At 41.7% G+C, this 16,442-nt stretch overlaps 1 protein-coding gene across 10 annotated transcripts in view; it reads right to left on the bottom strand.

The window, feature by feature from the left end:
• The window catches only part of gro (TLE family member transcriptional corepressor groucho), a 94,374-nt gene that overhangs the window by 28,053 nt on the left and 49,879 nt on the right, over positions 1–16,442 (bottom strand). For 6 of the 10 annotated variants that reach the window (XM_076531758.1, XM_076531764.1, XM_076531761.1 and 3 more), the window contains exons 6-9: positions 15,522–15,584; positions 15,357–15,443; positions 14,218–14,250; positions 12,527–12,886 (exon numbers count right to left, since the gene is read on the bottom strand). In XM_076531758.1, the coding sequence (XP_076387873.1) occupies positions 12,527–12,886; positions 14,218–14,250; positions 15,357–15,443; positions 15,522–15,584 (543 nt within the window). The remainder of the gene's footprint in view (positions 1–12,526; positions 12,887–14,217; positions 14,251–15,356; positions 15,444–15,521; positions 15,585–16,442) is intronic. The other 4 variants (XM_076531762.1, XM_076531763.1, XM_012285364.2 and 1 more) reach the window with 3 other exon arrangements.

Genomic DNA, 16,442 nt, shown 5'->3' with positions numbered 1-16,442 from the left:
AATTTGCATATTTGTCAGATATCAGCAATCACTCATATGTCCCCAAACTATTGACCCAATCCTGAGTTATGGTTTGCAGATTTGGCCTTGACTGTACGTAACGTTGCCGAGCGATCGCGACCGCGGAAAGATTCGTTCGTGACCCAAATATTATGACCCATTACATCCGCCTTTCGTATTCATCGTGTTTCGGTCGAGCATCTAATTATCCGCCACCGTTTCTGATTCCCTCGCGCAACGGCTACCCAGAAATGTATGCAACGATGCCTCGATTAACCCTGCTGCGGTCTTTCCACTCTTTCTCGAACAATCGCGAGTTTATATCTTTCAAAACCTTCCCTACAAACAAATATAACGAGTCGCGTATTACGGGTACACGCCTTTATGCCCCTTCAACGACGTCTGCTTCTGTAACCGTTCTTTATTAATATCCGCTTTGTTTATTATCAATGTTAATATTACGCACAGATGCCTACAAAATTATTCCAAACAAATGCAACCCCAATGTCTTTCATATCTTGAAAATACAAGCGAATGAGCCTCGTTAAAGAAAATAATTTAAAGACTTGATAAACGTTGATCGATCAAATATACAAATGATAAACTATCGAAGCAGTGGATCAGCTGCATGTTTCAACAGATCTGATAAGTACGTTGAACGATTCTAACGAACGATCGAAGAGCGTCGAAGAAACACTATCGAGGATTTGGAGGAATAAGAGTATGCAAATTGGTCGTGGAGATTGAAATGCAACGGGGTGTTGTCGGGACACCCGTTACAGCGCGAAAGATCTTGAAGATCTTTATATTCGTGGACGGGTGTCGAGGAGAAGCAGGCGCGAAGCAGGCGCGAGAAGAAGAGGATTCGGGAACGAAGAGACGAGACGAGAAAAGAAGGGATCGCGAAGGAAGTACCCCGCTGGGGCAAGAAAGACACGTCTCTGACGCCTCTTGGCACAATTGCAGGAGCTCGACACAGACCGTTTTGTAACAAGAACCTGCCTCGAGATATCGACTGTTCTGAATGAAAAAATAATACAGTGGATAGAGGATGAATGCATAATGGAACGAGGCTGGCGAGAAACAGAGATCGACCGAGCGAAACTGTGTGCGTGCTCGCCACGCGCTTCACCGCTGAATATTCTTCCTTTATTACCGGTACACTTTCGAGGAATTCCGAAATTTTCTATTTTCAGATTCAAAGATATTTCGTAACACTCGGAGACATACGAATTTTGGGGATGTGGATATTAAGGAAGCGGATTTTTGTGAATTCTTAAAAGAGTCTGTCTATTTAAGGATGCACGAATTGGGGAACTTACATGTGGAGACTTAAAGGGTAAGCCTGGCAATTTGGATAGAAAGAACTTGAGGACTTGAACATTTAAAAATATAGGAATTTATGAATTGTTAGAAGAGTCTGTCTATTTAAGGATGCAGAGATTGGAGAACCTACATGTGTGGACTTAAAGGGTAAAAGTCTAGCAATTTGGATAGTAAGAACTTGAAGACTTGAACATTTAAAAATATAGGAATTTATGAATTGTTAGAAGAGTCTGTCTATTTAAGGATGCAGAAATTGGGGAACCTACATGTGGGGACTTAAAGGGTAAAAGTCTAGCAATTTGGATAGTAAGAACTTAAGGACTTGAACATTCAAAAATATAGGAATTCATGAATTGTTAAAAGAGTCTGTGTATTTAAACATGCAGAAATTGAAGAACCTACATGTGGAGACTTAAAGGGTAAAAGTCTAGCAATTTGGATAGTAAGAACTTGAGGACTTGAACATTTAAAAATATAAAAATTTATGAATTCTTAAAAGTGTCCGTGCATTTAAACACGCAGAAATTGTCGAATCTCCAAATTTAAAAATTTGATGACCTAAAAATAAAAGAAGAAAAAATGATATTTATGTAATGCATAAGCTCTATGTTTAGTAAGACGAAATATATGCAATTGCAGTAACGGGTATTTCTATAAGATAATTCGCCGATCGCGCGATACAGCCGTAAGTTATAATTTAAAGCGCAACGTAGTTTTTATTCTCGCGCGTCTCTAGAACATCGTACCTCCTGTTTGTTAATAATTCAGCGGCGTGAAAATTTGCGATGCAAGTTACCGCCGGCGAAGAACTGCGAACAAACAAGTTTCTCGTTTCCGTGCTATAGAACGGACCGATCAATTGAATAGGTTAGCCACGCTGCTCACGCAAAATACGATTCACGTCAGAATTGATATCGGTCACACGAGTCGCTTCGTCTGCGATCGATAATACCTTGATAATTAATTTAAGTAGCTTTGCGCGCACAAGCTATCGTCTTTCATAGCCCTCGAACAGCGTAGACGGGTCTTCTTTGACCGAACCTATAATCCTTTTCCGCGAAATCGTTTCTTCTAAATTTCCCCTGCATTCGTTTTCGTTTTTATTCGACTGATTCTCAAGGTGGAAAATAGTACGCTCCGGCTTCGTCGAATTACCGTTATTTAATCGATTGCCGGTAACGCGAGACCACGAATCGATAGATGCCGTTTAAAATAGCTTATGACCTCTAACACAGACATTACGAGAAAATTATGATCTTATCGGTTTCGAGTTGATATTAAACTCTCCGGCAGAAATCAATTAAGGTTACGCGTCGTAATTTAATCGCTGGAAGGATTTCTTGCGATAACGGTGTTACGTTAAAATTAATTTCTGACATTTCTAACCGGGCACAAAAGTTTCCCAGGAAAAGAAGATCCAGCTTTATCTATTGATACCCGAAAACGTTAATCCTGATTCAGAATTCTTTATTTCCATATTTAAAAAGACACCGGTCCACCGATCTTCTCAATTTTTCATCAAAGGCGACTACCATTCTGATCGAGTTGACATTCGAAACCGGTAAATAGAACAGAGTATCTTCGCAAGAGGATGTCAACAGGAAGAAAAAGAAAGAAATGTCCCGTAGAAGCGATCAAAAAAACGCAGCAGCGAAACCCCATCAGGAAGTCCCAGGTTCTTTAATATTACATCCATGCCACATCGAGCTGACAAGATACGCGTCACGCGCTCGTGCACAGGTTACACGTACCACGAGCTCAACCGACACAGGCAAACGTGTATTCGAAAAGCGAGAAAGAAGCATTGGCGTAGCGACGAAGGGACCAGGATGAATATAGCTCTATCGAAACCTGAATTACACCCTCCAGTTTTTGCGCGGAGGACGTACGGGGTCAAATAACTCTTATGAGGAGGTTATCCGAATTAATTTACAGCTTAAGTTTGTTACTTTTGATATTCGTTATTTGTAGTTATTTTCAAATTGTTAAATTTTAATTTTTAAGTTCTGATATTTCTGAGGTTGAATTTCCAAATTAATGCTTCAACTTCTAAATTGTTCGCCAATTCTCGTATCTTCAATTGCTAAATTTCCACATTCCAAATTTCTAAATTATCAAATAGCTGAATGTCCAAATTTCCAGAAGCTAAAGTTTGGAAATTCGCAAATTCCCAGATTCCTAAACGAGCAATTTCTTCTCCGGAACTCGGCAAGTTCTCAAAGTTGCAAGAACTCCGTTAATACTCGATACACGTGATCGACACCGTTATCTAAGGTAAAGGATCGTTCGATCTAAAAATGCCAGTTACGCCAATGAAGAGATGGGGCGGGCAGAAGTGGTCAGGAAGAAACAAGAAAGACAAACAACGGCTGTTTCACGGCGAAAGGAAAGGGGAACAAAGCGAAGAGGAAGAAAGAAGGAGTTTTCCGTAGAGGCGAGTAAAAGAAAGGAGTCGGTATGGGCAACGGGGTTGGACAGTGACGAGCGGGTAGGTAGGACCCACAAAATAAACTGAAAGCATCCCCTTCTCCGGTGCTCATCCCTCGGACTCTCGTTCTATCCGCGTCACCTCCACCTCCGTATCCGCCTCGGCTCTGCCACCACCTCCAGTTATTCCTCCGAGCCGTCCTCTCGTGCACATCCCCGTTGCATCGCGTCGCCCTTCCTCGACGAGCTCCGCGGGTACCTAGCTCGGCCAAATAAATTACACCGCCTCGTGACGCGAAAAAATCCAACGAGTCGCCAGAGTGAACGAGCGGTTGAACGAGGAAGATGGCCAGCGACGAGGGAAGAGGAGCAGTAGCGGCAGCAGCACGCGGATGCCCGAGGACGAGGAGGCAGGGCTCGGAGAGAGACGAGAGGGAGAGGCGGAGGAGACGCGAGAAAGAGAGGGTCCTGCTGGATGGAAAGGATAAGGGAGAGGCGGGAAAAAAGAGAGGAGGTTGAAAAGGGGAAGCGAGCGAGATGGAATGGATAAAGGCCAGCACGCGGGGCGGAAATAAAGAGAAAACGAAAAAAGTGGAAGAGGTCGGGGGTGGAGGTGGGTACCGCGGTCCGCTTTAATTGGTTCGACGTGGTCAGATGAAAAATTCAACCGTCCTCCTCCCTCTGCTTCCTCTTCTACCTCCATCGCGTCCCCTCTTACCACCACCAACCAGCACGCTTTCAGCGTCCTCCTACGTTCTACAGGCTGAATTCCCACCAGACGAATCTACGCATCTGCATGTGGACGTCTACGAGGATATATCTCTTTCTAGCGAGAGCCAGCTCGGCCAGAAACACAAAGTGTTTTCGCTCCAGTCCTTACCTCGCGTTTTTGCCAAACGCCACTGGCTCGTTAACGTTTTGCGGATCGCGAATCGCTCTCCTACCGCTGCGGCAAACTTTCGAATACGATGTTCGTTAAGCGAACTGCTAATACAGTTGTTGCCTTTGACTTCCCACGACACAGAGTTCGATCGGACGCGATTTCATTCATGAAAGTCCACTCGACGATGTCGAGTTCTAATACCGGTAGAGCAGAATCGACCGCGTTTAAACAGTACGGATCTACCGACACGCGAAATTATGACTTCGGTCGGGTCTCGCAAAATTTCTGAAGATGATGTTTGGAAGAAGATTCAAGACGGTGGTGCACATCGTGATTCGATATGACAGTGAAACACTCTCGTTTCTTAACATTAAAAAGAGTCAAGCGAAGTGACATTCTTTGTTCGAATCTAAAGCAATAATAAATATGATAATGTTATGACCATGTAGATAATTATGGAGAAGTCCTAGAAGTTCTAAGGAATCATTGGAGTTCAACCCTTATGAAAGTTGTAACTGATCCAATGGTCGCCAAATTATAGAAAATCGTACAGAAATCATGAATCCCAGACAAATTTTAGAGAAGTCTAAAGTCTTCAGAATGTGCCAACAAACTTTAGAGAAGGAAAGTATTGGGCAAAAGGGTCGTTGATTCTTGAGAAAGTAAAAAATGAAGGTTCCCTTCCTCGCAATCGCGTTGAACAGTGGAGATCGATCGACGAAAACGCGCGATGAAAATCCCCTCTTTGATATGAAAGCCCAATAAACTGCTGGAGGTAATGACGGTCGTGTATCAGACCACCGACCTTAACTCACCCATCCCCGTTTTCAACCACAGGCATTTTGAGCGAGGGCACCGCGCTCGTCAATGAAATCACCGGCGGTCACTCGCGCACGACCAACAGTCACGAAACTCTGCCCGATTTCTGTAATATGTTCCGCCGCTTCGTTCTTCGGAACGGTACATCGTACTTTTCGCCCTAACTACCACCATCAAACGGAGTTTCGATTAGGAACATTACGCTGAAACGCGCTTTAGCGATACGAGCAACACCCATGGTCACTCGATACTTTGCACCGTGTAATTCATTCAGCGTACCGCACCGAGTACGCTAGATTTCCATGGAGATAGTTGCGATATAGCGAGAGATAGCTTTTCCTTAGTTTGCAATTTAGATATTTGGGTACTTAGGAATTTCAGCGTTTGCAAATTTAGAGGCTTGGAATTTCAGAAATTTTAATTAGCAATTTATTAGACATTGAAGAACTCAGGAACGATCGAATTTGTGAATGTCGAAAAATTTTCTGTCAGCACCAGAGCATAAGAGATGATCCGAAATTCATCCCAATAATCATCCCATCATCTCGAACAAGGGGTACTAACCGAAGGTAACAATCAATTTCTCCTGAGAGTATTATAATGTTCAATAAAGTCAATAGCGTAGTACGATCGACCGGAATAAAAGGTAATGCTATTTCAAGCATAGCTCGAGGAAAAAACATTGAGAAGATCCAGCATGCTCGAGCCAGAAAGATCGTGTTCTCCCGAGAGCGTATTCGTTGTTTTCTCTTTTCTTTGCCGGCACTCGTTCCGACCCACGCACGCGAACGTCCGCATTGTTAGAAACGCGTCAAACTGTAAAACGGATCGTGAATTTTTATTCACGGGTGGAGCCGACGCTCCGCGCCGCGGCGCAGAGCAACGCTAGAGGCCGGTGTCACAAAGGTGGTTACAGTGGTTGAACGGGGCTAACATAACCTAACCCCGTTTCCGTGATATCTCGGCCGTGTGTGCGGTATTTCCATCTTTCGTGCCGGTAACAGGGTGCACCGCTGCTCCTTTGATTAATGCTTTCCTATGAACCCGAAGAAGGGGTTGGTTAGGGGTAGCAGGGGGTCGAAGCAGAAGCGGCGGAGAACTACGACTAATCCTCTCAGGGGGCGAGACGGAGAACCGAGAAGGAAAGAGGGACTGAATAGTAGTTTCCAAGAGCCAAGCGTGGACACGCGAGAACTCATTTCCGGTTATACCCTTCTCTCTTCATCGTCGTCCCTGTCTACGAGACACTAATACACGCGAACCGTGGCGGAACGTTACCCACCAGGGGAACACGCTTAAGCTCTGCTCCTAGACTGTTGTGAATTGCATGCGACCATCCGTGACACGCTGTCTTCTTGTGTCCGTGTTCGTGTTCGTCACTCTATTCGTGTTTCTTGCTTTCTCCACCCTTTTGCTGCGTTCGCGTGTACTCGTTAGGCTACGTTTCCAACTGACACTAAAAGTCGTGGCTTTTGTTGCTGTCACCCTGTCACACTTTCGGATGTTTCGCGCAGTTAAGGCTACCTCTCCAAGTACTATCGGCTATCGATAAGTGTGCGATATCTTACTGATACTCTTCGCTATATCGATAATGTCGTTCACGTTCTTAACCTCTACTAGAGTCTTAACTGTTACCAAAGATTAGCAAACCTCCAGTAAAAGTTCAGGTAAAATTTAGAGAAACTATCTCAATGTTTATCATTGATAAAGTAATTTTAGGAAAAATGCTATTCATTCTTATGTTAGAACGTTTAAGGAATATTCGGTAATGAGGTCCGAAATAAACAGTTTGTACGTGGCAGCCATTTGAAGTCGTTGGGGTGTGTCACACCCCATGCGGCGCGTATAAAACTGTTATACGATGTGTACAGTGTTAAGAGTGAAAGTAACCGTGGTAGAATGTGATGCATAATTTTGTCATCACCTACATACTCCTCTTTAGAACTCAAACTAAACCTACTTAACGTCGGATGTATATTCTCGTTCAAACATTAAACATAATTTAATCTGAGCAAGTGCTAAACTATATCCGAAACTAACCTTAAGTCCTATTCAAATTTATTAGATTGAGTCAGGTGAAGTTAGGTGACCAGGTTAGGTTAAATAAGGTTAAGCAAGTCTCTGATATGTTACGTCAAATTTTACTAAGAGAATTTATCAAAATAGATTGAGTCAGGTGAAGTTGGGTGATCAGGTTAAGATAAATAAGGTTAAGCAAGTTCTCCTTTCTGATATGTTACGTCAAATTTTACTAAGAGAATTTATCAAAATCAGCTCAGTTTAAGTAAAGTTACTGTGAATTCTGAAATGTCCCGTTTTCACGAGAACGGGTATCGATTGCCTGGTTTCATTGTCTGCCGATAGCTTTCGTAGAATCGTCCGGATCAAGAAAAAATCGATTTCCCGAAAGTGCCGTGAAATCGGTAACCAAAAGCGGCGTGTAACCGTGTAATTCTGCGCATCGTTAACGAGGAAACTTTGTTGCTCGGCTGTTCGTTCAATTAACCGGTTGATCGTGTGCAAAATTTAAATTAAAATTTGTTTCGAACCGTTTTCGCGCGGATACCTGTTACGCTTTTAAACGAACTCACGCGGCGGAACGCGTTCACTTTCCGCGCGTGCATTGCGGTTAACAAAGCAGAACCAGTCATCGATAGACAAACGTGTGCGTATATTTTATTGCGCAGAGAAAACTTTCAACGACCAAAGTTGACACGGTCTGGGTCCCAAGCTCTCTCTCTCTCTCGGAGCTTTGTCCGCGTGCGCTACACGATCTGAGCGGTGTCCTCAAGACAATGGAGTGTAATTCACATATCTCTTGCATTCATACCCCGTCACATGCCGCGAGCTTTAACGTTCAAAATTAACGTACCCGACCGCCTCCTTAGAATTCCACTTGTACAACACCGTATGCCTATAGCTAACATCGTGCCAGTTTCTGCGTACTCTCGTTGCAACGCGATAACAACCGCAATTTTATTAACATCTTTCTTTCAGGACCCTCCTTTCAGCTACTCCCCTATTTTTCCTACCATCACATAAGCAAACGAGTTTCAAGAATTTACAGAGATAAACTGTTCTTATTTTTTTTATTGCTGAGGAAGACAGCCGTTCACTCCTGCCGAAAATGAAGCCAAACTTCATGGGTTTATGCTTTCTGATTTAAACGTAGTCATTTTTTCAATCAAGACTCACTTTGTGACAAACGTACAGTAGTTCATAAAGAACTGTTCTTTTCGCTTTAACCAATTATGGTTACAACAGAGTAATTGCGTTAATAAGTGATAGGTTTAAGAGACTAGTAGAGTAGCTTAGTAGCGGTGTAGCATTCGATCGAATCTTTTACCATTTTTGTTCACATGCTTCCAACATTCTGACGCAATCATCAATCGTTTCTGTAGAACTCTCTACAACACGCGCAACAAGCATTTCTTCTAAAGGGTTAAAAGGACGATTTACCACGGCACGCGAATTCTAGGAACAAATTACGTTCGGCTGTATCAGTCGATGCGGTAAGAAGCAGACACACTGTGTTCTAGAAATCTGAAATCGAGTTTGGGAATTTGGGAGGTTTTGATAGTTTGGGAATTTGGTAACTTCGGAAGTTGGCAATTTGGGACTTTGGCGAAGTAGAAATTTAGAAATTGTACCTTTGAAAATTTGGGAACTTAGAAATTTGAGTACTTGACGAATTCGAGAAGTATGAGAAGGTTTGAAAATTAGAGAATTTAGCACGTAAGAAGTTTGTGAATTTGAAGAATATGGGACTCGAAAAATTTGAGACTTCAAGTCAAAGTTTTTAAAGTTTTAAGTTTGTGAATTTTAAGGGTGTGAATGTACAAATTTACGAATCTTGACAATCTACAAATTTATAAATCTTGTAGAAGGAACTAAAGAATTTAGAGATGTGAAGAATTCAAATTTCATAACCTAATTCCCAAAATCAAGAACACGGTTTCCCCAATTTTTAGTCATAAAACCGCACCCTCTGAAACAACAGTACATCCTCGGAGGGAAGAACACGCATTCACGTTAACGGAGGGTTAGAGTAACACGTTATAGCTGGAATTTCGAGGAGAGAATTTCAGTTTGTGCCCTTTTGGTCGTCGACTACTATTCTCGATACAATTGCTCGCAATACCAGTAGGTACACATGTGCGACAGGGCGGACAGATCGGCGTCGGTCGACTGGACTTGTTTCCTCGTGCGACTCACACGCCGATACTCGCATCGCCCACCCTGGTAAATGGAGTTGATGACGGAGTCCGGTCAGTGCCTCAACTTCAAACAAACTTCCAGGCACCCTTGGGCTCGGAGGGATTGCCCGTGTAAACGACGCGTTGTTAGTTCCCCAGGCACCGAGAGAGACGGACAAGATGATGGAGATAGAGGAAGGGTTAGAGCGACGGAGAACGATATAGCGAAAAGAGAGAACCGGGCGTGACTTTGGCTTTCAGCTTCAGACTTTCGTGGTTCGATGTGACAATTGAACACGACAGGTATACGGTTAGGTGTAACGTATGCTTCCCCTCGTTTAAGGCACGTTTACCACAGTTCTTTTGTCACTTAAGGGTGACGAAGAATAGGGGTACAATGGATATTGTCAGGCAGGAAAGTAATTCATTTTTGGTTCCTTTTACTGGGGGAAAGTAAGAGATTTACACACCAGGTTGCACAGTACTTTAGGACTTAATTTTTTCACAACTTTCTATTTTTTGTAGTCTAACAAAAATGAAAGGAACTTTCTTGTATTAACACTAAACCTACCGGTATGTAATTAGAAATGAAGTTCACAAATAAATAAACAACGAGACTTAAATTAGTACACACATTTATTCTTTATCTTGACGAAAATCAATTCTGATTTCAAGGAGTAGACTTTAACAAAATGTGTACCTAACAAGAAACTTGTGGAGCGGTCATTTGACCGGTTTGGTAGTTTCAGTGTTAACATATGTATCTACATACTAGAATGTATGCATTCCTTTAAAACGGAAATAAAAGCGAAAGTGGAGAATAGTTCTTCAGAAAGAGTTCATTGTTGTGCATAGACGACCGATACTTCTACTGCCATTTTCCATTTCTATCTACAGCTAGAAAAATCATTGAACCATACTTTTGATTTTCTCTGACGAAACACGTTGTAATATACCTTTCAAAGAGAGAAAAATCCACGATCCGTATTTGAAAAATATAAAAGTACGCAACAAGAAAAAGCAAAAAGGGGGACCATTTTCCACGTAAATCGTAGCAACGGTAGCTAGAGTTTGTGGAGCCCCGATATTGCAAATATCTATGTCACTGAAAACATCCAGGGTAAAGCCATTCGTTTATATCGCCACGTTATGCGGTTGTCAACGCGTTAACGACGAAGAATTATATTTAACTTATATTATCGATATTTATTTTATTTTGTATTTAATGTAGAATATCGAAAGTGTATGAACTTAGAATTAAGATGCCTCGTACGATAAAGTTACGCGTTAAATCTTCAAAGGTATCTTTAAGACATCCACCGATGCGTGGATAATTTTTCCGTAAGACGTACGAGAAGAAAAAATGAAGGCACGTACCTAAAGTCGCTCGTTACTTGGCTCGAATTCTATATCTCGAGAAAGGCTGCAAAGCTTTCCTCGCAAGCGTGATCGTCCTCCGGCGCGCTCGCGTGCTCGCGGGCATACGTGTACCAACAAAACAATATAAAGGCGGCATCCTTATTTTACGCGTGGCGCGTTCTCGCAAGAGCGAGAGCGATAAAGAGTGCTTCCTAAAAATTGGATTACTTTTGTCCGCGGCAAAATGGAAAAAGCGGGGTAGTACGCGAGGGTAACACACGGCAAACGTTGTGTGTAGCATTCGTCGAGTCTAGTCGCACGGTTTCTCCTTGCCGTGCCGTGGCTCCGTGAAATATCCATGAAAACACGCTCCTTTGTCAGGATCGCGAGGACAAAGTGCGCGCTAGCTGCACTGCAAGAGGGCGGCGACGCGAGGAGGCGCGTAATTAAAAACCGTGAAAACAGGCGAACTGCAGGCTGTCGCTTCGCTCGCGTTCTCTCACTAAATTGGATTATTTTTCTCAGCCCTGGTCCCTCTTCGCCGCTTCGTCCCTCGCCCTCCGACAACCTTTCCTCCCTCGACACGGTTCTGCTTCCCGACGATTAAAATACTCCTTCTTCGCGAGTGTACTCCGTTTTCGCGTAACCCTCTTTTTTCTTCCCTGCTGTTCGCCTTCCTTCCACCCGTTTTTCCACCCTTTAGCCGGACCAGCGTCGTTTTCAAAAGTGACGCGTCGCGACACTGGTCAGCCCTGCTGACGCCACGGCCTCGCGAAACTACAACGAGGAATCGTTTCGCGATGCTATGTACCACTTTCGAGCCTGGCAATTCAAAGCCCTGGAAATTAAACCGGCTTTTCCTACCAGGATTAACTGGGATTCTTTAAATTTTGACAGGACCGAATATAAACGGTCATTCACGTAATTAGACCGTAATTAGGGTGTTGAATACGCGTTTCGTGACTCGTACGCCACAGGTAAATACACCACCGGTAGTTACCGGGTGGTTTGCGGTCATACAGCCTTCAGCGGCGGCCATACGAACTAATTGCCGTGAGCTCTTTCCAATTTTCTATAACTTACTCGGACAAGATATAATAAGACAGATATCAGATTTTACAAAAAAAAAATAAAATGCAACTTTGCAAATTTATAATGTACAGATTTGTAAATTTTTAAAGTTCCAGATTTTTTAAGTTCACAGTCTTAGAATTTGAAAATTACAGCTATGAAAATGTAGAAATATAAAAATTGCATATAAAGACCTACAGGTTTAGATATTCGAAAATTGCAACTACAGTAGTGGAAACATAAAAGTTCGAAAATCTGAAAACGTATAACATGCGAGGAATCCCGCAGTCCTCACGATTAGGGTTAAAAAGCGTTCCGACTTAAACCTAAGTAGTTAGGGAGGTTGCGAGGTAGCGTATTCTTAAATGGCGCGTAACAGGTGGATCGAATGGTAGCGGAAAAACAAAAGCGACGCGTGGAGTAACATCAGCAGGATTAAACTCACGTGTCCGAGCTTCTCCTCCTTCCGCCTCTTGGGGTCGCTCTCGAGGTCGGGGGTGCGGCTTCGGAATTTCTCGGGCGGCGACACGGATCGTCGTAGTCGGTCGTCGGTAAGGGCGATCGGTTTACGATCTTCGGGCGTTTCCGCGGCCGCTCGGTGTTGTTGCAGGTCCGACGGTTTCAGAAGAGCCTGCACCTGTGCCTGGACCGCAGCCGCAGCCGCGGGATGCGGCGGTGGAGCTAGATGAGGTGGCACCCCTGCGGCTGCGGCCGCCACGGCCGCACCTGCAAAACCCAACAGCCCCGCTGGCGGAAGACCGCCGACGACCGCACCGTGGGGCAACTGCTGCGCGTGTATCTGTTGCTGTAACATCCGGTCAAACGATCCTCAATCGACTTCTTTCACTTGATCGTTACAATAAAACCGACACATACGAGTCTCTCGTCTTTCAATTTTTACTCGTGTTGTTTTAATATAAGTCGACTCTGAACTTTTGCTAGGGTGATAGTCTGGATACAAGCGAATCTTCGGGTCTGAACTTTCACTCATATCGTGTAGCTCTTACATTGATCTATGAAGGAAATACGTGATGGAATAAACACTTATCTGTGACAAAAGTTTTGTCTTAATGCAAGTTTAAAATTTTTTTATTTTTGATCTGTTTGTTGTCAAACTTCTAACAATAGACTTCTGACAATTTTCTTATTAAACTAAGACCAAACACGACATAATTTGGAGTAAATTGACTTCTCCTCTCGAGAGTCGCGTATGTAGAAGGTTTTATTGTATGTTGAAAGGGTAACATCCCTGCTGAAAATGATAAAACAAGTCAAAGAATAATTATCCATGAATATCTTGTTATCCGTGCTACAACTTTTGTCACGTAAGTGACCATTTTCCTTTACGACATTTTCGTCCATGAAATTTTTTAACTTTCACACTCTTGAGTCGCAATCTCACCCACGGATTTTTCAACAAGTTTTAGCTTAAATCGCAGAGAACGAAAGATGTAAAAAAATGTAGAGATTGCAGTTGCAGTAAAAACCTAGTAACCGTAATTGGCCAATTGTATTGTCCAAAAGATTGGATTTAAAATTTTGATGACGTACTATGCATAGAATGTGACGCAACTGGCAAAATCGGAAGTGGGTACATGAAAAAGTAAAACAAGAATGCAGACTAAATTCCTTTGTTTCCTCGAAAATCGGCTTTGAAAATTCGTCGTAGCGAATGAATATTTAAAATTGATTTTCCCGAAGCAAAAACTTTGGACGAACAACTTTTATCGGTGGGATTTATACGTACTGATCACCAAGTCTCGATTAACTGCAATCTGAAATCGTTAATTTAACGAGAAAAAGGTGTGCAACATCGGACAGCCATTTCTTCGATCGTCGGAACTCAAAGTAGCCTGTGGTAACTTTTTAACGTTTCAATTAATATGCATCAAGCTGTGACCCAATTACGAAATAAGAAACACGGATTAGCGTGAAATAAATGTTTTAATGATTGTGCATTCACGCTCGTACAAGTGGCCGCGACCTCCTCGAAACGGGTTAACCTAATTTCCAATTGCCACAGTATAAATTCACAAGTTTCGATTTGACTTCCGAAATCTTTATCTTCGAATAGATGATTTTTCGATAGGAAATTCCATCGAAATTTTTGGTGGTAAGATATAAGGGATGACTTACCAGGAGCTGCTGGAGACCCTGTTGTTGTTGTTGCTGCAAGAAAAATGTCGTGACGATTAGAAGATTGGAAGAGTATTTGTAAATTAAGTATGAGCATTGTAGGCTTTCGAAATTACCTATTTTCAAATTTGGGGGTGAGGGATTTGGGGATTTGGGAATTTGGGGACTGAGGAATTTGGGGGCTGAGAGATTTGGGAACTTAGGAATTTGGGGATTCAGGAATTTGGGGGCTGAGGAATTTGGAGGCTGAGGAATTTGGGAACTTGGGAATTTGGGAGCTGAGAAATTTGGGGGCTGAGGAATTTGGGGACTGAGGAATTTGGGGGCTGAGGAATCTGGGGGTTGAGGAATTTAGGGGCTGAGAGATTTGGGGATTTGGGAATTTGGGGATTTGGGAATTTGGGGGCTGAGAAATTTGGGGGCTGAGGAATATGGGGGCTGAGTAATTTGGGGGCTGAGGAATTTGGGGACTGAGGAATTTGTGGACTGAGGGATTTGTGGACTGAGGAATTTGGAGATTTAAGAATCTGACGACTGTGGGATTTGAGGATTTAGAACTTTGGAACTTGAGCAACTTGGAAATTTAGAGATCTGGAATTTCAGAAATGTGGAAATTTAGAGACCTGAAGCTTTCACAATTTGGGGATTTAGGAATCTGGAACTTTGACAATTTGGCATTCAGAGATCTGACCCTTTGGAAATTTGGAAATTTAAGGATCTGAAACTTTAGAAACCTAGGAATTCAAGGATCTGAAGCTTCAGAAATTTGGGAACTTACAGATCTGAAATTTTAGCCCCTGGGATGTAGGGACTTAGAATCTCATCAATTTGTAAATTCAAGTTTTAGAACCTAAGCAATTTGCCACTTTAGGAATCTCTAACTTTTGGAACTATACTAAAAAAATTTACCAATCTATAAACTTGAAAACTTAAAAGTGTATACATCTCCCGAAAAAACAATCCCAAAAATTCCAACCCATCCAAAAATCAAAGATGCCAAAGCCTACGTTTTGCTAGCGAATATAAATTGAGTGTTTAATTCGCGACAGTGTTCTAAACGCAACATACTGTGCCAATATGAATGTCGGACTGGTTGCCAGAACTAAGAAGTTAATAGTATCGATAGTAGAGAAGCTCACCCCAATAATAGCGTTCAGGTCGGTCATCGTAACTTGCTTCGCTCTCTCTACGGCATTGGCCACCTGCTGCTGATGCTGCAAGCCATGCTATCATTATCGCGTCGTTGTCACTCTCGATCGTGAGATTGTACGGCACGCGTGCCAAACAGAAAGTCAAAGACTCACCTCTTGTGTCAGGTACGGGAGTACCTGGACGATTATCGCGTTCAACCTCTTAGCGATCTCTGTCTGTAAATACGACAAATGTATAATAAGTCAACTTACTCGAACCAACTCATATTTATATTTACTTTGGTTACTAAATTTCTTGCTACATTTTCTTTCAAGACTATTCATGTATATTTTCTTTTTGGCTCATATATTTTTCTCTTCATATTTTTATTTTCGTATGTATGTATGTATATTTTTATTTTTATGTATGTATGTATTTATGTATATTTTTATTTTTATGTATGTATGTATGTATGTATGTATATTTTTATTTTCATGTATGTATGTATGTATATTTTTATTTTTATGTACGTATGTATATTTTTATTTTTATGTATGTATGTATATTTTTATTGTTATGTATGTATGTATGTATATTTTTATTGTTATGTATGTATGTATGTATGTATATTTTTATTTTTATGTATGTATGTATGTATATTTTTATTTTTATGTATGTATGTATGTATATTTTTATTTTTATGTATGTATGTATGTATATTTTTATTTTTATGTATATAGTCTGGCTACATTTTTATTTTTATGTATATGTTTATTCTATTTATGTCTTGTTTAATATATTTAAAAATGAAAGGCAATATGATAGGTTTGTTACAGAATTTTTTATTAAGAACGCTTATTTAGAAATTTTTAAGATAAAAAATAGTTGTGTAGATCATGATATGTATATCATGTATTGACGTACTACATTGTACTTCATTTCATGTATTAATGTACTGAGGTACTTCAGTATTTAATCATTTATGTACTTCTTCACTATATTTTCAGAAATAGGTACACATTTAACAGGGGTAGTTGTAGAGTTAACTTAAGACGTTCTACATATTCAAAAAATATAATTCGTGTCTACGTTTT

This window comes from Megachile rotundata, chromosome 5 (genome assembly GCF_050947335.1).
Source record: "Megachile rotundata isolate GNS110a chromosome 5, iyMegRotu1, whole genome shotgun sequence".
NCBI classification, from domain to species: Eukaryota; Metazoa; Arthropoda; class Insecta; order Hymenoptera; family Megachilidae; genus Megachile; species Megachile rotundata.
This window is presented reverse-complemented; position numbering and strand designations above follow the sequence as displayed.